The following is a 23,522-nucleotide window of genomic DNA, read 5'->3' on the forward strand; positions in this document are numbered from 1 at the left end:
GGATCCCCGTCCGCACCCCACCCCTCCACGCACTGGCAGGCCGGGGACAGCCGAGGAGCCCCGGAGGTCAGCGGCGCTAGGGAGCCGCCCCGGGGACGGGCCTCGGCTCGCGGGGCCGAATCGCGGCGGGCGCCGGCGGCACATGACCGCGGGCTCGGACCCCGCCCCGCCCGCCAGCCCGCCCGCCCGCGTCCCGGGGCTGCGGCGAGCGTGCCCGGCCCGCGCCCCGCACCCGGTCCCCGCGCCCGCGTCCCGCTCCCCGCGCGATCGCCCCGCGCCCGGCGCCCCGCAACCAGGCCCCGCACCCCGCACCCCGCACCCCGCGATCGCCCCGCGCACAGCCGCGCGCTCCTCCGCGGCGCCCCCTCCCCGGGTCCCCCAGCGCCAGGTCCCCGCGGCCCGCGTCGCCGGGGCTCGTGAGCGGCGTGCAGAATGGGCAGGTGCTGCTACTACACCGTGGGGACGCTGGCCCTGCTGCTGCTGGTGACGAGCGTCACGCTGCTGGTGGCCCGGGTGTTCCAGAAGGCCGTGGATCAGACGATAGAGAAGGTTAGAGGGGGCGCGGGTGGCGGGGAGCGCTGGGGTGGGGTGGGTGGGCCCTGCCGGACACCCACCCTCTTGCACCCGGGCGCGGCCGCCGCCTTTCTCGTCCTCTCGGGCTGAAGTACCCACGCAGGACCGTCCCCTTGAACCGCGACCCGTCAGTCTATGCGTTTGAAATTCCTTTTTTCTTCTGTCAAAGAAATCTTTTTTTTTCACTTGTTTATTTGTTTTTTCTATTTGCATCCCTTCCCGCGTCCTTGCACCGAATCTCTGTGGGGTTCAGACTCCTTTCCTTCCCGCCCCCCCACACTCATGAAAACTGCTTGAAAATGAAAGAATCTGCATGAAAATGAAAGAGGGCGGCTTTCCCGGCCGCTGCCTGCAACCTTTGAAGTGGCGCAGACTCACCGAGGAGCAGGTTGTGCAGGATAGTGAGTGAGTGACGGTGCACACGGGAGGCTGCTGACTTCCCTGCACCCGAGGGTCAGCCTGGGGGCCCACCTGGCAGCTTGGCAGCTGGTACCAGCCGTGTGAGTGGCTTGGTCGTGCCTTCCACTCCACTGCGCAAAGCTTCCGACACAAACGCCTGTAGGTTTTTTTGTTTGTTTGTTTGTTTGTTTGTTTTTTAAATTTTTATTAATGAAACACTATGAGGTACAGCTGTAGACTTACAAATTTTTGTGCTCAGAGAGAGAGGGACAGACATAGAAAGACTGCATGTAGGTTTTTAAAAGAAGCCGAACCTGCCTCTTCCGTTAGACCGGAGAAGATTTCCTTTCAGATTTCCCACTCTTGGACTAAATCCTGCACCCTTTCTTTTCCTCCTTCATTCACATGTGCCAATCAGTGTGGAAAGGGGAACAAGAGAGACAGGATCACTTTTTCCCTCTAAAAATGGGGGAACAAGAGAGAGTGACAGGATCACTTTTTGGTCTAATAATAATAATGATAATACTAGAGCAACTTTTCTTGTTTGCTCCCATGACCACGCGTTTCCCTTCTTCCACTGGTTAGCACTCGCCCTTGGGTAGGGAACAAAGCCCCATCCAGTTTGGTTGCTCTATGCTGGCTTGGTGAATTCTTATTCCAGGTGCCAACAGACATATTCCTTTAATAGAGGTTCCTCAAAGTTACTCGTTACTTGAAGTCTTGCAGTTAGTGCAACTTATTAAAAAACTGGGTATAATTTTAATATATATATTTAATTTTTATTAAAGGTAAAGGTAAAGGCCCTCCCGTTGATCGTCGATTTGCTCGAATGGGCCCAGTAACGTCTCCATTGGAGACTTTGTTGTTACTGTGTTTGGCATATCAAATACTCTCGGTAGCTTGCCGGGCTCTCTGAGAGGGGTGGAGGAATCGAACTCGGGTCGACCATGTTGGCCGCTTGTAAGGCGAACGCCCTACCCGCTGTGCTTAGTGAAACACTAATACAGTTAGGTACAGTTGCAGACTTACAAATTTTTGTGCTTGGGTTTCAGTTATACAATGATCCATTACCCATCCCTCCACCAGTGCCCATTCTCCATCATTTACATTTTATTTTTAAAATTTTTGTTAGTGAAACACCATGAGATACAGTTGTAGATTTAGAAATTTTTGTGCTTGGGTTTCAACTGTACAATGGTCAAACACCCATCCCTCCACCAGTGCCCATTTCCCACCACCACAGTTCCCAGTATCCCTCCCACCCCCCACCCCCCCATCCCACCCTGCCTCTGTGGCAGGGCATTCCCTTTTGTTCTCTCTCTCCTTTTGAAGTTCATGTTGCTGCCAAGGGAAGACAAAACCCACTGTGGGCATTTCTCAAAAGGAAAAAAAAATTACCTGAATCTTCCTCAACCCTGTCCTTCAAATCCGCAGTGAGAAGGATAGCAAGCGCTTGCCTTGGTGCTGGGGGAATGTAGACCAGGCCAGTCGGGATGTGAGTTTCTTTGTGTGGCTTTGGAAGCCTGTTCCAGGAGCACCCTCTGAGCTGGCCTTTCCAGGGCCGCCCACATCCCCTGCCTGCTGATACTCCGTGGGGTGCATCTGTATTTTGTTAGCGGGGTGTGTGGGGGGTGGGTCGCACGGGCCAGGGACATGAAACAAGGCCATGAACACAACACAGTTTGGCTGGGGCTAAACTTTGCCTTGCTACTTGTTGGCTTTTTCATGTGATTTACTGCATGAGGACTAGACTGTCCCAGCTGATTCGTCATCACGCAGGGGAAGGGCCCTTCAGGATTGCTTGACCCGTTAAGGGACACTGTGCTCTATTGTATGTGAAACTAAGTGACAGAACCAGCTTCATTTGGGCAGCTGTGGGAACAGAGGACACCCGTTACAGCTCTCTCCTGGATTGTGTGTAGGACAGTGGCATGTGATAGTGGGAAGGAGTTAGGACTCTCCTGGCCTGGAATCCTGGCTTCTTCTCGTACTGCCAGCTGACCTTTGGCTTCTTGTGTAATCATCTTTGGAGTCCCGGTTCCCTGTTACGGAATGGGCATAATTACTCAGGCAGACATCTTATATGAACTATTAGGGTAAGTATAGTGCTCTTGGGATAGATAGTATTTCATAAAGTTCATCGCTTCCTTTTTATTAGAAGCTACATCAGCCAAGAAAAATTGCATGATATTTGAAGTCAGCCACTCTGTCTAACTCCCAACCTTGACTTATTTATAAACTTTTTCCAGGTAAACTTCACTTCTCTGCACCTCATTTTCATTATGCAGTGAAGTAAGAGTGGTAGCGCTCTTGGCACAGAGATGCATTTCCCGCAGAGTCCACAGAGCTTAAGCAACGTGCCCCTCGCTGCCACATGCCCCTCTACAGCCGGACGCCTACTTCCCTATCCAAGATTTTCTTTTTCTTAGGAAGGGCCGCCCCACCTTGTCTAACCTTCAGGTCCCATGATCCCTGGCTGTGATTCTGTCACTGCTCTGGCAAGACTGCGGGCAAGTCCCTGGAAGGTCTGGGGCATGGAACCCACAGAGTATCAGGCAGAGAATGGAGGGTTGGTTATAGCCATCATCATGACTTTCATCATTGTTGTTCAATTCATAACTGGACATTAATATAGTTATGGCAGAATCCACTCTAATAGTTCCAGTTCTTAGTTCTTTCATGGAAAGATCGTCCATGCCTGGGTCTATATCGTCTATATCAAAAAGAAAAGACAGGAGAGATATAAAATTGAAATGAGGAAATCTGACTATTTGGAAGCTGATCACAAAAAAGAGTCCTACCTGAAAAAAATTTACCTCTGTAAGTGAGAGTTTTCCTTGAGACCCGAGTTGATTGAAGGCTTTTATTTGGACTGTGGGTAGAACAAAGCAAGACCCTTTGATTCCTTTCTCTCTCTCTCTCTTTTTTTGGATTTTTGGGTCACACCTGGCGATGCGCAGGGATTACTCCTGGCTCTGCACTCAGGAATTACTCCTGGTGGTGCTCAGGGGACCATATGGGATGCTGGGAATCGATCCCGGCTTGGCCGCAAGTGCAAGGCAAGTGCCCTACCTGCTGTGCTATTGCTCCAGCCCCTGATTCCTTTCTCAACCTCACTGATAACTGATAACTGCAGGTATTGGGCAAGTATGTCAAGAATCTAAATTGGGGGGGGGGGGTGGCACAGAGAGATCGTGATGCTTAAGGCACTTGCCTTGCACATGGCTGACTCTGATTTGATCCCAGAGCCACTGATGGTCCCCTGAGCACACCCTCTGGTGTTGCCCACAAACAAAAGTCTAAATTGTGGGACCTGAGAGATAATACCGGGGTTAAGGCGCTTGCCTTGCATGCTGCTGACTCCAGGAACATCCATGGCACCACCCCTGGCCTCCCACATCATCAGCCCATTTTGGATGTTCTCTCCTCCCCGAAAAGAAACTGAAGTTGCTTATGCCTCAGTATTCTCATGTCCTAGAGGATGAGTAAAGTCTCCTCCCGCCCAGTCTCAGCATACCCACTTCCTTCTGAGGAGGTACTGCGTTCAGACCTCATCTGGCAGTGTTTTGACTCCCTGCAGACACAGTTTTGCAGAGACTCAGCCACACTCTTCCCTTGCTAGGGCTGGGGAGGATCAGGGCTTCATTCTCTGTTTAATTTGGTGACTCACAGGGTGCTCCCGATCCCTAACATACCTGTACACAACAGGTACATAATAAATGCCTGTAGCCACACTGTTGGCCTTGAGCTGAAAGAGTAGTTTGTGAGAATCAGCTGAATTAGTTGAATTCCCTTTTTTTTTTAAAAGAAAAATCACTAATACATATTTGAACATAACACACATTTGAACATCAGCTCAGAACCAGCTCTAAAAATCTCTTATTGAATATGGGGGCAATAAGAATACCTGATTGTCACAAGACTAAAATTATGGGTCTGGGAGAGAGCTCAGTGGGCTGAGGAACTACTTTGCGTGAGGGACATGCAGGTTCAATTCCTGATGCCATTGGTCCCTTCAACACAACCAGGAGTAGCCCCTGGGCACTCCAGGTATGACCCCCAAACCAATAGTAAAAGAATGAAATTAAAGAACCGGAGTGGATTAGGCACTTGCCTCACATCCAACAACCAGAGTTTGATCCCCTGCATTCCATATGGTCCCCTGAGATTACCTGAAGTAAGGTCTGAGCACAGGAAGGTATGGACCCAAAAAAAAAAGCCAACTAAAAGAGATGTAAAAAATGAAATTAAATGATTGATGTAAAACCTGCAGCACAGTGCCTTGCACAACGCCTGGATATTAGCATCTACTATGTTTCCGACTCTGATTTTTCTCTTCTGTGAACAAAAAGCTTATATTCTAGGCCAGGTTCCTGTAGCTGCAAACTTCTGAATCTTGACGTGTGATCATTATTGGAGAGTAGCCATGTAGCTTAGGATTTTAATTTTCCTCTCAGACTTACTAACACTCTGAACACCTCTCACTCAGAACCAGGAATGTGGAGTTGGCCAAAGTCAGTGTTAGCTGGGGAAGAGACGGGTTGGCTGGGAACCGGGGAGGGGGAGCAGGTCATCACAGTTTGCTTCCTGCACATTAGAAGGCCCTTAGCGTCAGCCTGGAAATATTATGGGATGCGCCAGAGATCCACACTCATCCTCTGGACCTTGAGAACCAAGGTAGCCTTTTTGGTGGGGTGGGGTGATGGGTGGGACAAATGGGGCATTGCCAAAGGTACTTTGGAGCTGTTCTACTGGTGTCTCAAGAAGTCTAATATAATCACCATATATTTAATCAAATGACTCCGACTGATGAGTACTTAGTAGTTTTTGTGTTGTCTGCAGTGCGGCAATTGAACCCAGGGCCTCACATATAGTTGACACATATACACTATTGCTGAGTCACACCCAGCCCCCTGGGCCCGTCTGCTTCCTAAAAGTCAGGCATCTAGCTTGTTGTTTATGTAAAGTTAATCTGCTCTATAACCTTAGAGACAATTTTTCGTACCCTTCTCAGAACGATGCAGCTCTAGCATCTTCAGATAAGAAAAGCACCTCCAGTATCAATGAATCTGTTATTTTGCAGTCAAGAAAAGCGAGATGGTTGTGTTGAAAACTCATTGACATTTAAAATCAAATGTCAGTAAGTGGGCTGATGCAAAGGTCAGAATAGGGTTAATCAAGCAGGCTGGATCTCCTACCTCACTTTGCCCTGTAGACAGGCCTGGTTGATTTACACTGGTCCGGGGTCATGATTTGCTCCCTTTTTCCTCTCAAGAGATTTGTGGTTTGGATCCTGAATTTAAATATGTTCCCACATACCACACCGTTCTCTGTCTCTTGGCATCACAAAGGACCCATGCTCACTTGTGAGTAAAAGCCTGTCCCGGCCAGCTTGAGAAAGGAGTTTTCCTTCTGTGAAGAGGGCAGGGGCCCTGAAGGAGAGGATGATGGGAACCTCAGCAAGGCCCAGTTCTCCTGGGGAATCAAAAGAGCCGGGAAGTCAGCAGTGTTTTCCCCACCAGCCAACTTCCTCAGCTTCCGTGCTGGCCGGGCTGTTTATTCCTGTGCGGAGTCCCAGCCCAGCTCTTTGGGACCCTCCAGCTCCTAAGCCTTCTGGGAACTTGCTTTTCTTCCTAGTTTCTCTTTCACTGATGTATACCCGCATCCTGTGATTGGCTCCGCAGAGACAGAAACCATGGAGCAATAAGCAGAGGCAGTCTCCTGGGGAGATTCCTTCACTCCAGAGCACAATCCCCGAACTCCCAGCCGGCTTTTATAAATGTAACCTTGTGGCGTCAAAATCATATTATGTTTCTTTCAACATCTTGCTAATTTATGTTGAGCCCCAGTGCCTGCGTTATTAATGGGTTAGACAATGGAACAAACCAGTAGTTTGCAAAGTCGTCCCTAGACTCTGGGGACTATCAAAATCACTTACGGAGATTAACAAAAAGAAAGTACAGACTCCGGGAGCTCTGTGGAATCAGGCAAGATCCTTGGGAACGGCCCTCGGAGTAAAGACCTACCCGGGAAGCTCACGGCTGGGTGCGTGGCGTGTGAACCACCCACAGCTCCACTGCTTGAGATGGCAGAGCTTGGGTTTGGGAAAGATTTGTATTTTAGTCTTTCATTTTGTTCATTTTTTCTGGTATGAAATGAAATGTAATCCATTATTAAAAAAAAGTCACATAGCAAATGAATAAAACAAAGATAAGTACTAATAACCTAGGATTCAATATTGAATCCCCTATCTTTTTCTTTATGCATAGATAGATGCATTTTGCTTTGTGTGTGTGCATGTGTGTTTGTGTGTTTGTGTGTGTGTGTTTGTGTGTGTGTGTGTGTGTGTGTGTGTGTGTGTGTGTTTGGTGGTGGTAGTGGTGATGCTTGTGACTTTCCACTGACTCTTTGCTCAAGGATCACTCCTAGCGGTGCTTGGGGAACTGGACCATATGCAGTGCCATGGATTGAAGTGGGGCCAGTTGTGTGTAAGGGGTTTAACCTCTGTACTGCATCTTCAGTCCAGTAATGCATTTTGAAAAGTAACACATGTACTTTACAAAAAGGGGTGTGCTTCTATTTCCACTCTATCTTTCATTTTATTGAGGTATAATTGACGTATAAAGGAGTTGATGATAGTAAATGATATTACTGTTAGTCTGCTAGTTGACGGTAATGAAAAAATGGGTGTGTGGGGAGTTGAGAGGAAGTTTCTTTTTTTTCCTAAATAATACTGTATTCAAATATAGGATTCTGTTCTCATGGATTCATAGGTAAAATATTTTTACAAATATTAAAAAGAAACTATTGAATTAAAATATTATTGATGGATCTACTATGCTTTAAGAGACTAGAATATTGTAAAATTATTTATTATCTAAACAGGTAGATTTATTAAGATCCATTTTTAAATGAGGGATTTAGGGATTGAGGATCCATTTTCAAATGAAGTTTTAATATTTTGTTTGGACAGGTACAATCTGCTTTAGTTGGCTTCGATTTGAGTCTTTCTAAAAGGAAGCATTTTATTTTTATTTAAAATTTTTTTGTTAAAAATTTTTTTGCTAAAAAATTTTTTTTAATTGAACCACAGTGAGATACACAGTTACAGTTACAAAGTTGTTCATTTTTGGGCTTCAGGCGTATAATGTTCCAATACCTGTGCCTTCACCAATGTACATTTCCCACCACCAATGTCCCCAGTTTCCCTCCACCTCTATGGCAGACATTTCTCTCTCTCTCTCTCTCTCTCTCTCTCTCTCTCTCTCTCTCTCTCTCTCCTTTTGAGCATTATAGTTTGCAATACAGGTACTCAAATATTACCATGTATATCTCTTTACTTCCTTTCAACACAGTTCTTGTACAGAGTGATCACTTCCAACTATTATTGTCATACTGGTCCCTTGCAAGGAAGATTCTTGATTTTTGCCATTCTGTTGAATAAAGCACAGGACACCATTCTGTCAGACCACAGCAAGAGCTCAGCAAAGCCATCTGGCCTGCCAGACACTTACTTGTTTCCCAGGGCAGAATCAGCAGGTGGGATAGTAAGATCATTAATGAAAACAGAGAACACTGGCCAAGTGTCTAGGCATTTAGGACCTGTCTTCAAGATACATGTTATATATGTACCATGCCTTAATAAAGGCTTCACTTTCATCAAAGCTGGTGAGTAACCAAATGCACTTGCAGAAAATAAAGTCAATTTTGGGGTATTTACAACCTATCTCTGAAAGCATTTTTAGGTATATGTTTTGTCAGTCACTTATTTATTTAGCATATTTGCTGAAAGTTCACAGTCTCTGCAGCAGTGTGCTGAGATTTACGGATATAGTCACCAAGGGGTACCGTCCCTAACAGAATTTTTCATTACCTTCAAGCTTCCCCTCCCCCCCAGTCACTTTTACATTTTGTGAAATTATTCAGATCTTAATTGAGAATCCTAACGAACTTGTTCCTGTCAGTTATATCTACTAATTTTAGAACATTAGCAGGCGAGGAGATTGCACAGCAGTTAGGGCTCAAGCGTGCCTAAGCCGGTGTTGATTCCTACCACTTGGTTTCAGGGTTGTAGGTGTGAAGGTCTTTGAGCATCACTGGGGTGGCCCAGGTAATGCTGGCACTGCAGGGCCTGAGAGGTACCACATCCTCAGGCCCGTGTGTGAGCAGCCAGCCTGGTTGGTCCAGAGTCACTGGTGGGGTCTGGAGCACATTTGGGAGGCTGAAACCCCCAAACCCCAGTTGTGAAAACAAATAAAAAATACAAAATTAGCAAATAAAACAAACTTTTAGAATTGGTATATTTTTATATCAATTCTAGAGACAACCCTAGCACATAGACCAGGAGTTGTCCAAGCAAATGACATTGTGAATCTTCTAGAAAACTCCATTCTGCACCTAAGAGAGGATGAGAGTTAAGGGACAGAAGGAAAGGAGTTTGAACTTATGTACTGCTTGAGAGTGTCTTGGGGACCCACAGGGATTCTCAGATCATACTTTGCGAATTGCTACTTTAGTTTTCATTTCATTTTCTTGAGCTTCAGAATAACTTTTTGGTTTGTTTTGTTTTGGCGGCCATATTGGAAATGCTCAGGGCTTACTCCTGGCTCTGCACTCAGGAGTCACTCCTGGCGGTGCTTAGGAGACCATATGGGATGCTGGGGATTGAACCCAGGTCAGCTCTATCTTTTCAGCCAGGAGCGTCAGAATCATTTTAAGAAATTCTTGTTATGTTTCTTCAAGGGCAACTTAGAAAACATCTTATTCAGGGGCTGGAGCAATAGCACAGTGGGTAGGGCGTTTGCCTTGCATGCAGCTGACCTGGGTTCGATTCCCAGCATCCCATATGGTCCCCCAAGCACTGCCAGGAGTGATTCCTGAGTGCAAAACTGGGAGCAACCCCTGAGCATCTCCGGGTGTGACCCAAAAAAGCAAAAAAACAAAACAAAAAAAATCCATCTTATTCATGTTTTCAGAACACTAGGATTTTGTTCAATGTGTTAAACGCTTTTGAAATTTCCCCATCAGCCTGTGTTAGATAGTAGTTTGGCTGGCAGTGTGAGGCTCACTCAGCAAATCTCTTGTCCTGTGTGCTAATCAAACTAGATTAGAACTGAGCATCTCCATATTGAGTATATCTGTAATTTCCCTTAGCCTTTGCTCTTCTAGAAATTTTCGATCCCTATGAAATTTCTCTGGAGCGATAGCACGGCGGTAGGGCGTTTGCCTTGCACGCAGCCAACATGGCCGACCCGAGTTCGATTCCTCCGCCCCTCTCGGAGAGCCCGGCAAGCTACCGAGAGTATTCGATATGCCAGACACAGTAACAACAAAGTCTCCAATGGAGACGTTACTGGGCCCGCTCGAGCAAATCGACGATCAACGGGAGGGCCTTTCATATATAATGCCTCATTAATATGTTTTATTTTGTCATAGATGGGTAATTATTCCGTTATAATTACCTTATATCACTTCTTCATATTACTAACTACAAGTTACACAAAATAGATAGTCAATATCGATTGCCTGGATGAATGGATGGGTGAGTCGATTATAATTTATAACTTCGGGTATATTTGGTTTACATATCATCCCTATTATTAGTAGTTTTTTTTTTTTATATTTTTGTTCTTCTTTAGGCCAGTGGTCGTTTTATTTTTTTGTTTTTTTTTTTTTTTTTGCTTTTTGGGTCATACCCGGCAATGCACAGGGGTTACTCCTGGCTCTCCACTTAGGAGTTACTCCTGGCGGTGCTCCGGGGACCATATGGGATGCTGGGAATCGAACCCGAGTCGGCCGTGTGCAAGGCAAACGCCCTACCCGCTGTGCTATCTCTCCAGCCCCAGTGGTCGTGTTTGCCTCATCAACGCTTCATAGTTTTAAAATCTGAGAACTTTTTCCAGTAACCCAGATTTCCATCTTGAAACATGTGGACGCCCACAGTGTGGGTCCCTGCATGGATATTTCTTGCATGGCACTGAGCACAGTTGAACTGCCCTTCAGTTGGGCACTCCTTCCCGGCCACCCTCCTTCACACCCCATTGGCTCTCTGACCCCATGGGCAAGTGATTGTTGCCCTGGTTCTCCAGTTTTCTTGGTTGCTGTTCTTAGAGTTGAGAGTTATCAGTCTGTATCTCACCCTCTTTACCGAAAGGAGGCAAGCGAATGCTACCTGAGAAAGTAACGTGTCGGGGCTGGAGAGATAGCACAGCGGGTAGGGCATTTGCCTTGCAAGCGGCTGACCCGGGTTTGATTCCCAGCATCCTATATGGTCCCCTGAGTATTGCCAGGAGTAACTCCTGAGTACAGAGCCAGAAGTAACCCCTGTGTATTGCCGGGTGTGACCCAAAAAGCAAAAAAAAAAAAAAGTCATGTGTCAGACAAGAATGGGAGAGGTGGAGAAGTGAATTGTACTGCCAGGGATATAATTCAGTAGTAAAGCTCCTGCCTTGAATTTAGAGAGTCTGGTTCAATGCCCGGCACCCCAAATGAGCAGTGATGACTAGCGCTTGGATTTAACACGCAGATCAGCATACACATTCGTGACTCAAATGCTCTTGTTCACTTTACCCATCTGGCCCCTTTAACATTTGAGTTTTCCATCTGTTGTAGAGAGAGTGAGGTAGAATAGTGTCAATAGTGTACTCACTCCTGCAGTTCCCACACTCAAGGTGTTTACTTTCAGCACTGTGCTTCTAACAGTGAAGAGTAATGGAAGGAATAGGACACACAGATATAAATAGTTGATGAAAACATCGCTTAATTTATGTCAGAGATAAAAGCACAACCCAAACAGGTTGTAAAATGGCAAGACTGGTTCCACCAGGTATACACAGAACTGGGCATTGTTTTCTTGGCCAATCTTATTTATTCATATCTTAAAATCTCTCAACCAGTCTCTTGGCCATGGCCCACACACGCTTTCTCTCAACTCATCTTTAACCGATCCTCCCGACTCCCATTTCCATCTGGTGGTCTTACCCTTGCTTTCACATTGCCAACTGCCTGGCACTGAGGGTGGTCTGTGGCAGGAGATTTTGTGGGGACAGCTCTTCACCGTCAGGCTCTGCCTGTCATGCATAGCGTAACAACTCAAGCTGACACATGAACTAGCATTTCACCCGCAACTGTCAGATCTAATTAGCTGAAATCATTGCAAGTAAAGTAAAATGAACCCAACAGCAGTGACACTTAAAAGAAAGTGCACTTGTTTCTGGATTAAAATAAAGTCTGAAAATAAAGGTACGATACTTTTATTTGCGGACAGAGGCTTGGTTTGGGTCACACCTGGCTGTGCGCACATCTTACTCCTGATTCTGTGCTCAGAGATTGCTCTTGGCAGGTTCAGGGACTATATGCATGTTGTGTGCAAGGCAAACACCCAAACATCTGTACTATCTCTCCAGCCCCAAAGGTCAATCTTAATGGTAGCTTACTATTTTCACCTCAGAAGAGAATTTATTTTCCTCACATTTTTAACTGAGGTAACTCTGCACTGTAGCACTGTCCTCCCGTTGTTCATCGATTTGCTCAAGCGGGCACCAGTAATGTCTCACAACAAATTGTGAGACTTGTTGTTACTATTTTTGGCATATTGAATATGTCATGGGTAGCTTGCTTGGCTTTGCCATGGGGGCGAGATACTCTCAGTAGCTTGCCGGGTTCTCTGAGAGGGGCGGAGGTACCATGATTTATAATAATGTTGATAACAGTTTGATGCATTCCTTCTTCAAACATCACAACTACCACCAGAATGATCACTTCCTATCCCTCCCAGCCACCTCTTCCTGTTCTCAGTTGTCCACAGAGTATTTGCAAAAGTCATGTAGTATTCAAATTACTTACATGACTGTAAGTTGAGTTGGCTTACAGAAAGAAATGTTTTAAAACATAACCAACTGGCCAGAAATGTGGCTCAGCTGTTGATTGCATGCCTCTGTGTGAAGCCTTTGTTCAATGCTTGGCACCATACACACAGACACACAGACACAGATACACACACACATACACACACACACACACACACACACACACACACATACATACAAAGAGACAGGCCAGTTGGTGTTTTGCTGTTGGGAGAGTTATAAATCAAGTCCTCTGACAATCATCTACAACATGTTAATTAGGCCAGCTTCTCAGTGTTGGTCTTCATTAACTCAGTGAATTTATACTGAGTAAGTATTAACAAAGATGCTGAAGTCATTTCATTAAATGGTACCCTCCTGGGGCTTACCTTAAGTTTCTTACTTCCTACCAGTATTTCTATGCAAGCCGATGCATCCCTGAGTCTATAGTGATCCTTGGCGAATGGCTTACCATGGGAGAGCAAGTCCAGGAGTCCGGGAAGATCTGCCCTCCCACTTGGGTGTGCAGATCTGCGTCTGTAGCATATGATGTGCTTCTCAGCAGAAGTGGCCAGTTCAGTCTGGACCCTGGAACAACTGGTGTTGCTCATGCGTAAAGTGCCTGCCAGGAAATGGCGATGGATGGCAGACTGGGTGATCAAGGCGGGCTTGGCATAGCAGATCGGGAACTGGGGCTTCATCCCTTGAGCAGAGGGGCGGGTGTCTGCTCCCTCCTTTCTCTGGGATGAACTCTGCCAGGTCTTACACAGTTTTGTGTTTTTGGAAAAACTTCTTGTGAACACTGTCTGTGCCTCTTGGGCATGTTGAAAGCTCTCCGATATACATATTGGCTGATACACAGAAAAGTGTTTTTGTCCCAGTGGTTGCTTTGGCTGTTGAAGTGCAGATTCACCGCATACCTCAGTAATCTGATGTTTTTCTTGGGGGGTGGTGTCGCAATAGGATGCCTGGGAAAATTCAGTGTGTTCTGCTTGGCTGAAATCAGTAAGCAGAATCCATCAGTGCATTTGTAGGATGAACTCGGGAGATGACTCAGGGGTCTGGAGCACATGCTTTATTTGCATGGGAGTTCCCAGCTCAGTCCGCAGCACACCGAATAGCCTGCCAGCACCCCCCCCCCCCAACGCCAAGACAGAAGTCCCCAATCACACTGTAAAGCAAACGGAGGACCTTGTGCTGAATGTTACTTTAGTGTCATTTGAAAAGTCAGCTGCTTATAGGGCTAGTCTGGTGGCCGACTGCACCACAGCAAAATCCTTAGTAAAGGGGACCAGTTGTCCCGAGTCAGGCCATCTCACGCTGTGCGAAGGGCTTCGTGTGCCTGGAGAAGCCAGCCCTTGCTTTAGCAGAAACAATGGCTTCTTGTGAGCAACATTCTCTTAATGCTTGTTCTTCACAGTTTCTGTGTCCTTCATGGCAAAACAGACTCCTGAGAGGGTCTCGGGCTGAGGGTCTGGGCAGCAATCAGAACCGGAAGGCCAGCACTGTCCTTTCTGGACCATGCAGGTGGGTATGGTGTAGTCTTGGCTCTAATGGGCCTGAGCTGCCTCCTAGCAATGCCCGAGCTCTGGCTGCCTTTTCCTCAGGTCTCTGTGTGTCGGTGGCCGCTGGAACCCAGCACCTCCATAGCTACCCTCCTCTCTCACCCCCAGAGGAAGCACAGCCCCCTCCCCCCGAGGGTGGACGGCCATGTGATGACTTCTGTAGTTTCCCATTTCTCTGGGGTTGGCTACCACAGCCCTTGGAGACAGAAGTTAACATCTGAACTTCAGAGATGCAGTGGCTAATGCTGTGACCTTGTGTTAAACACAGTATTTCACTACGAGTTCCACACTAACACATTACCAGTTTACTTCTGGTATCAGGTGTAACACAGTTCCTCGAGCTTTTTTGATGATAGCTTTTCTTGAGTTATTTGAAGTTTATTTGTCTGGGGTCTCTGTGCTGTGCTCAGGGGCCTAGGGGCTCCTTGCTATGATTCCCAGCCACCTGGGCTGGGTTGAATGTGAGGCTCTGAGGGTGTGATGCTGTTCGGGTCTGCAGTGCCAAGAACTACCCAGATCCCCGTGATCCTCTGGGAATCATGTGGTGCCAGAGATTGAACTGGCGCTGTCTGCATTCAAGGTGGGTAACTCGACCCTGTACTATATCTTCAGCCTTTAATTATTTGAGCTTCAGCTGTGGGGGACAGTATACTTCACCCCCCAGGCCTTCCATCTGCCTCTCCTGGAAATTAAACCACTTTTGATGCAGTCTTTGCAATATTGGGGACTCACTCGCGTGGCTTCTGTGTGTGTGTCTGTGTTTTGTTTTGTTTTGTTTTTGCAGTGTCAGGAACCACATCCAGGGCCTCTCAATGCTGTCCAGTGTTTGTCCTTGTTGAATCTGTCCAGGGGGTCCAGTTGGGTGGCAGCTGTTGGAATGCCCGAGCCTGCGCTTTGCAAACTCAGAGGACTGACCTTGGTCAGATTTGACTGGGCTTTCTGGTCCTGTGAGCTAGTGAAAACCAGTACCACCAGTGTCTTCTCTGCAAGATGGCAATCCTTCCTGGCCTTGCAGCGTAAGCGTCAGGCTCAGAAATGATGTGTGGAGAGCTCCTAATATAGCCCTTGACTCCAGGCCCCTTCACCGCAGGTAACAGCCGCTGTAGTAGTACTGAGATGGTCCTTCTCTGAGTTAAGTGATAGTATCGAGATGGTTAAACGCCAGGGGAAGGAGATACAAATAAAGAAGATTTTTGATTTAGACATGTTGGCAGCTGTGTTTATAAACATCCCTCTGTTCTCATTTCCCGCCCCCTTTCCTCTTTAGTGTGTATATAACACACACACACACACACACACACACACACACACACACGCACACACACAGTCTGCTGTGGGTTGAAGAGATGAGGTATATTAAAGGTCCAGGATGAAGGCAGGGTTTGTGTGGAATGAAAGGTGATATGAGGGAGGCCCCGGGTGAGTGACGTCAGGGAGGAGGTGATGAGCTGAAGGGTGGGGGCAGACCAAGGAGGAACAGACTCACCTCGTGGCAGAATCCGCTGTCTGTGTGGCTGGCCAGCCTCCAGAGTTCCTTTCATTGTTTGGGTGTTCATCCGCTGTGCTTTGTGGCAGACTCCAGCCTACTCATTGTTTACTTCGATCATGAAACTTGGAAGAGCAAATTCCAATCCAACTGTTAAAACCCCGTTTATCTACCCTTTGGAAAGGATTTTGCCCTCCTGCTAGCTGGCAGCACTTTCTTTGTCTTTGGAATTTGGATGCCTGTTTGCTGGAGGCCAACCTGGGGAGACAAACAGGCATCTGAACATCTGCTTTGCACACTCTCTGCCCTTTGGGGGTTCTTCATTCTTTGTCTACAGTCAGATTTTCATGACTTTCATAAGTGGGTTTGCAATTCCTTTCTCACTGTCAAATTCTCCCCCATATTATGATGCTTGTCAGAAAATGTCAACGAGAAATACAGAGTGCTAAGTCAATTCTCTATTCATAATGGGAAAGAAAGGCTGTAAAGTGTGTGTGTGTGTGTGTGTGTGTGTGTGTGTGTGTGTGTGTTGGAGTTAAGTGAAGGGTGAAGCTGATAGGGTATTAGCAGGACAGGAAAAAAGGAATCTAGATGCACTGGTTCTCTCCAAAGCCACTTTTTTGTCTTACAGTCTATAGAATCTATTAATAATATTTGTGAGAAGTTAGTTTCTGTCTTAGATGGCCACTTCAAATAAATTAATAAATAAATAGGAGAACAATTTTGTTTGCTAGTTCTCAGAATTCATTCGTCCCTGTCATAAAAAATTCAAATGATGGGGTTGCAGAGATAGTCCAGGGGTCAGGCATGTGTTCTGCACGCAGCCAACCCTGGTTCAATCCCTGACAGTGCCATATGGTTCCCTGAGGATTGCCAGGAATGACTGCTGAGCACAGAGTCAGGAGTAAGCCCTGAGCTGCTAAATGTGCCCCAAGTCCCACCCCCAGCCCTCCTCGAAATCCAAGTGCTGCAGAAAAACATACAATAACATACAAAAACATACAATTATGAAGACACTTCATAATCCTGTTCTGCCGGCAGGTTTAAGGTGGAGAGTTGGATATTTTGAGGGTAACTGAAAGCTGGAACAAAAATGTCTGTAGACCATATTTGGCAGGGTCTCTCTCAGTGATGCTGAACTCGGCAGTGTGGGCCTGGTGGGTCGGCGCCGAGCGGTGCTGAGGGGCCACCAGTGCCACACCTGGTGATGCTGGCAGCTGTTGTATGTGGTGCCTGGGTCAACTCAGAGCCTCACACCTGTTAGACATATATTCTGCCACTTGGGCAATCTGCTTCGCACTTACAACACCGAATCTTTAAAAACTATACATATTTTACCTCTAATATTTTGGGGATTTCTTTTCCTCTTTTTTTATGGTACCTAAGCAATGCTAAGGGACCCTGGGAAGGGCTTCTCTTGGTGATCCTTTGTCAAACTGACCGGGTGGTTCAGTGGTCAGGCCTGGCAGTGCTGGGGGCAGGGCCACACAGCTGGGACCTGGAAGACCACTGAGTTCCCAAAGAGCAGGTGATGCACACCCCTGACCTCTGAACTATCTCTCCACCCCTAAACTTTGCATTTTATCTCCTAGTCTATGAGTCCCCATGAGCACATGTTTTACAGTTTTTGCTTTTCATGTTTAACGTAGGTCATAAACTTGCTTCTTATTTCTATGTAGCCTTGATCTTTAAATGGATACTTTGGATTCCAACCCGTGACTCATCCTAATTCACTGTCTTTTCTTCCTGTTTGGGGGTTATACTCCTTCCTTGCAGTATCTGGTGACCTGGGTATGTGGAGCCGATTCCAATGCAGTTCATGGCCGATGGTCAATAGAGACAAATTAGGGGGCTGGAGCAATAGTACAGCGGGTAGGGCGTTTGCCTTGCACGCGGCTGGCCCGGGTTTGATTCCCTGCATCCGATATGGTCCCCTGAGCACTGCTAGGAGTAACTCCTGAGTTCACAGCCAGGACTAATCCCTGTGCATGGCCAGGTGTGACCCGAAAAAAAAAAAGGACACAAATTACAGGCTGATGGCACTGAACATAGTTTTATTCAGGATCAATAGTGACTATATAGGGGCAAGCGGAATACATACATACAGGACGAGGCCAGGTGCTAAGTGGGAGACGAAAAGTTAGATCAATGATTACCTGAGGAAAATTGGTATAAGCAGAAACAAAATTATTTATATATATTCCATCATTATTGCGAGTCAGTTATTTGTCAAGATTCCATTATTACCAGTGAGTTGTTTGTCTAGATTCCGTAGGTGTTAACATACCATTTTCCAAACCCGGTCACTGGTAATTGGCAATCATTAATGTATCTTGGAAATGTCAGTTGCCCGGCTCCCCTCATCATTCCCTGTCTGGGTCCTGGGAAATGTCTTCGCAGTTCAAACGGTCCAGTTGGTTTCGGACCTTTGCCCTCAGGAACTCCCACATGCCAAAATGGGATTCTATGTAAGGCTGAAAGAGAAAATTATGACTAAAGACTTCCAGCCACTTTTTCTTCCTCTGCTGGAAGGTTTACCTTTTGCTGGGTCGTCTTTATTTCAGTTAGACTCACAGAAGGGAAGCGGGTCCCTTTTTTCCTGCAGCTTGAGATCCTCTCGTATCTGAAATGAAGGTGGTGCTCTTCAGAAGAGCCCCCCTTTCACGAGCACTTTAGGTGTGATCTGAGATCAGTCCCCGTTTAATCACCCTATGTAATCCCCATGGCCTGTGCCTGTTCAAAATAGCATAGCCCAGTCGCTGGGAGTGTGGAATAAGAAGCAAATCAAATTGGTCAAGAGAGACTCTTTGGAGGACTAGGACAAGGGAAGGGATCGGAGGGGAGCAGCAGGGACTTCAGGAGCCCCAGGGTGCCCAGGGAGTCTCTCACAGAGGGGAGAGGAAATCAGTCTGGGAGGGAGAGAAATTAGCAAGAGTTTGCTGAGTGAATATTTTCACAAACTCTGGAAATACGATAAGCTGTATATGTATACTACACATAGTTAAGATAGATTTAAATCATAAACATTTAAGGTAGTATATGTATTTAGAATTTACACTGAACAGTCTGTGTAGGATAATGGACGTAGCATGAAATGAGCTATTTAGGGGCTGGAGGGATAGCACAGCAGGTAGGGCGTTTGCCTTGCATGCGGCCGACCCGGGTTCGATTCCCAGCATCCCATATGGTCCCCTGAGCACCGCCAGGAGTGATTCCTGAGTGAAGAGCCAGGAGTAACCCCTGTGCATTGCCGGGTGTGACTCACAAAAGCAAAAAAAAAAAAAAAGCTATTTATCATACTCTTTCCCCTCATCCAGTTCTGTGTGTGTTGAGAAACCTTGAGATCTTTCTCTAGAAGAGCCACTTCCAAGTATATGGCAGGACTATGAACTATAGTCCCGTGTTGTATTTTGTTATAATGCTTCCATGGGAACAAATGGTTCAGCTCCGCAAGAGTGAGGTAATGTATGGAGAGTGGAAAGTGGAGCCCGTGTCTGACCTTGTCTTGGGCAAGTCAGAGGTGGCTCTGAGTCACAGGGAGAAGGTGGGGCTCATTTTTTTTTATTTTTATTTTTTAATAGTAAGGTATTTTCTGAACACAGAAGGAACTGCATTTCTTGGCCGTTTTCCAGGTGAAGGGACTCTGGTAAAATGTACCATTGGCCACAGCAGAGGCCCAGAGTTAGTCCTGATACTTGATGATGTTTTGTAGTTCATCAACCTTAGGTGGTTCTGGATAGGAGATAAAAGCTCCCTCCTATGGCCCCAGCCTTCCCCTGTTGATTGTAAAACTTAGTCACATGACACTTTCACCGTTATATCTTTTATTGTTTCACTTTCCATTTCCACTAATCTTTCTGACTAGGCAGAGATTGCCAGAGCAGGCATGGAGTGAAGGGTTCACTGTCTGGACCAACTGGGCTGGTGTTGCTCTGCCGTGTAAAAAGACTGAAAATCACCAGTGTAGGTGCTTCCCAAAGTGGGTGATAAGTCATGTGTTATTACAGACTGTTACAGTGATGGTTTCTAAACTTCTACTGAAGCTTCGGCTTCCCTCAGACCTCACTGTGACTGAGATAACCAGTGAGCACCTGCATCGCCCCAAACTCTTCAGAGACCCTACTTTGTTCCTCCCCGTACAGCTGCCATGTGGTTTTGCGTTTATTCCTCTGCTCTTCCTCTGCTTCAAATTGAGTTCTTCTCTCCAAACTTGACAGTCTGTCCCCAAAATTGATTATGTAGGTTACGTGGTTCTACAGGCTGGAGCGATAGCACAGTGGTTGGGCGTTTGCCTTGCACGCGGCCGACCAGGCTAACCCAGGTTCGATTCCTCTGCCCCTCTCGGAGAGCCTGGCAACCTACCGAGAGTATCTTGCCCACACGGCAGAGCCTGGCAAGCTCGCCATGGCGTATTCGATATGCCAAACACAATAACAACAAGTCTCACACTGGAGACGTTACTGGGCCCACTCGAGCAAAGCGATGAACAACGGGAAGAGAGTGCTACAGTGCTACCTGGTTCTGTATTTTTCAGATAGCACAAATATTTCTCCAGGTTGGTCGAGACACTAAGGAGTAGTAAGTGAGCAGGGGACGGGCCCTCCTCCTTTTTGGTAGACAAGCATCTTCTGTTTTGAGAAAACAACAGTTAATCTGAAATGTGAACCCTATCGACTAACTAGACTTTCCTTTTCCTTTTAAGTCGCTGCTTTTCCTAGCTTCATGGTGATGTCTGTCAACGTCAGTTTTGGATGTTTTCTGTCCTGACCCCCAAGAAATTTCACATTACGAAGTTCAAAGATAGGAGCGATCCATATGGTTGAAGGGATATGCAGGAGTTCATGGTGAGGTGATAATTATTGGCCTGCCCTTTTCTGAACATTAAATCAGCAATGCTTGGTGTTCAGGTCAGCAGTGCTTGGTGTTCTGGCATCATGAGGTGCCACTTCCCAGTCCCCCTTCTCCCCTGATTTTGGCCTCTATGAGAAAATAATTTGGGGGCTGGGAATATAGGAAAGTGCTTGCTCTGTATGCAGCCAGCCCCAGTTCTATCCAGCACTACAAACAGTACCCTGATCACCACTACAGCTCACTCAGGAGCACAGAGCCAGGAGTAGCCCCTGAGCTCCTCAACATGTGGGCCAAACCCCAGCCCTCTCCAAAAGAAAGGTTTTTCTTTTAAAGAAAAATCCTCATTTCCATTTTGTCTTGTTTTGTTTTGTCTTGTTTTGTGGCCACACCTGGTGATTGGTGCTCAAGACTTACTCCTGGTTCTGTGCTCAGGGATCACTCCTGGTGGTGCTTGGGGACCATACGTGGTGCTGCGGCTCGAACCCAGGCCAACCACATTCAAGACAAGTGCTTTACCCACCTCCTATCTCTCCAGCCTAGAAGTCCTTGTTTTTATGAAATCAGACCACATTTAATATATTTTTTGAGCCTTCAAAATCTTCTGGAAGACAAATAATTATTTACAGATTGAGATCTGGTTAACCGGTTTGTTCTAGAGAAGTCAAGTTCACATCCTGAGCTATTTCTGGGTGCTCAATGGCCACTGGCTGGCAGAGAGACCATCACAGAGCTTGTATAACCAAAGTATTTCGTCTCTCTACACCCATCTGATTAGAAGGCTACAGGCCAGCAGGGAAATAAGCCGCCATACTTGTAGCTGGTGGTCAGCAGCTGTGATGCTGACCCCAGCCCCCAGGCCTCTGCTGGCCTCCCGACAGCCTAGGACTTTCTAGTCGGCAGCTCTCTCCCTAGAGTGGCTCATGCCTTTCCCCACAAGCTCAGACACGATGAAGGACTGGGAAGCTCTTCAAACTGCCAGTCCAGGAGGATTCGTCCACAGTTGACAGCTGGGATAGGGAAGGAACCACCATGACAAAGAGAGTTGGAAATGATCGCTCTGGGTAAGAACTGTGTGCTGAAAGGAGGTAAAGGAACAAACAGGATGACCTCTCAGTTTCTGTATTGCAAAGCATGATGCCCCAAAGGGGAGAGAGACAGAGAGACAAGAGACAGGGACAGAGAAAGAGAGACAGAGACAGAGGCAGAGCGAGCGAGAGAGAGAGAGAGAGAGAAAGAGAGAGAGAGACAGGAGTGGGAGGGAGGGAGAAAGGGGGAAAAACCTGCCATAGAGGCAGACTGGAAGTGGGGGGTGGAGGGAGGGAAACTGGGGTCATTGCTGGTAGGAAATGTACACGGGTAAAGGAATAGATGTTGTATGACTGAAATGCTAGCATGAACAGTTTTGTAACTGTGTATCTCACTGTGATTCAATAAAATATGTATATATATATATTTTTTTTTGAAAACAAACAAACCCAAACTAGCAGAAAGCCAGGTGGGCAAAGATGAGATGAGTCTAGCCCAGTGCTGGCGGGCAGGAGGCATCCGGCTGACTCTGAAGGTTGGGAAAGGATGTCGGTGGTCAGGCTTGGAAAGTTTGCATCTCCCCAATCTGCTCTTAGCCTGGTCCATCCGAAGAGACGGTAAGATCAGGAGCGTTCTGGTGGGGTGTCACCGGAAGCGATGTTGAGTCCTCGGGACCCCCGAGCCGTAGTAGCGCCAGCTCTGGGTGGTCTGCTTTTCTAGAGACAGCAGCAATAGTTGCTTCTTTCAGAGCCACTTTCTTTTCTTCCCCTACAGATCCTTGGGATGTTTTCAGCTTGATAACGGGGCTTCCTCTTTAAGCCCCCTGGGCACTGTGTGGCCACACTGGGGGCCTGGACGCCTGAGATTGGCTAGCTGGTGCGTTTGTCTAGATCCACTGGAACCGGGATTTCCAATATGCTTTGAAGTCAGTCCCTTTGCTTTCTGCCCACTCAGCCTCACTGTCAGAGAAGGGTCAGATGATGATAGAGAATGAATTTTCTTTTCGCTTTTGAACGTGGGGATGAGTCAGACCCAGTGCTGGAATATAACTCCAAACATTTCAGGTTTAATGTTGGTATGTCCACTCTCCCTAGCCGCAGGGAGTTTAGGTTTACTGAGTAATGCCCATCACAATGCTCCTGAGGCACTCCCATTCCTCTGTTTATTGGAATATAGCTCTAAACATTTTAAGTTTAACATCGGTATGTCCTTTCTCCCTTGCCACAGGGAGCTTAGGTTTATTGGGTTACACCCATCACAGTGCTCCTGAAGCACTCACATTCCTCTGTGTTTATCTGTAACCTCTTTCTTTGTGCTCTGCTTCCCCAACTGGTCAATCACCTTTATGCCCTAATCAGACTCAGTTTGGTCTGATTGTAAGGTCAGATCCTTCTAAGGTCACTGCATTCGTATTTATAAGTGAAATATTGCTTTTTCTCTTCTCCTCATGTCCTTTGCATGGTTACTTTAGAGCAATGTCCTTTTTGTATAGATATAGGAAGACAGTTAATGCTATGCTTTTGTAACTTGGCAGTTAATTGACTCTGAATAATAATTCACTCCTGGGCATCTGTTTTCTTGACTTAAGCCTCAGTTGCCCTTAGTTCCTGATACCTTAAAATCAGGGTCCCAGTGAGGGACTGGATGGACCCAGGGAAAGCTGTGAGCTACCCTGGCATCAAAATGGGCTAAGCCAACTGCTATAATACTTAACTATAAGTTAAGAGCATGGTCATGAACAAATTCTGTCATGATCCAAAGAGTAAGAACTGAATA

General features: G+C 46.8%; 1 protein-coding gene across 1 annotated transcript in view; it reads left to right on the plus strand.

The window, feature by feature from the left end:
- Positions 1-280: 280 nt before the first annotated feature.
- SCARB2 (scavenger receptor class B member 2) overlaps positions 281-23,522 on the plus strand; it is a 57,704-nt gene continuing 34,462 nt past the window's right edge. The window contains exon 1 of the mRNA XM_056111154.1: positions 281-549. Within this exon, the coding sequence (XP_055967129.1) occupies positions 433-549 (117 nt within the window). The 5' untranslated portion in view covers positions 281-432. The remainder of the gene's footprint in view (positions 550-23,522) is intronic.

The sequence above is a fragment of the Sorex fumeus genome, unplaced genomic scaffold (genome assembly GCF_029834395.1).
Source record: "Sorex fumeus unplaced genomic scaffold, SorFum_2.1 ptg000013l, whole genome shotgun sequence".
NCBI classification, from domain to species: domain Eukaryota; kingdom Metazoa; phylum Chordata; class Mammalia; order Eulipotyphla; family Soricidae; genus Sorex; species Sorex fumeus.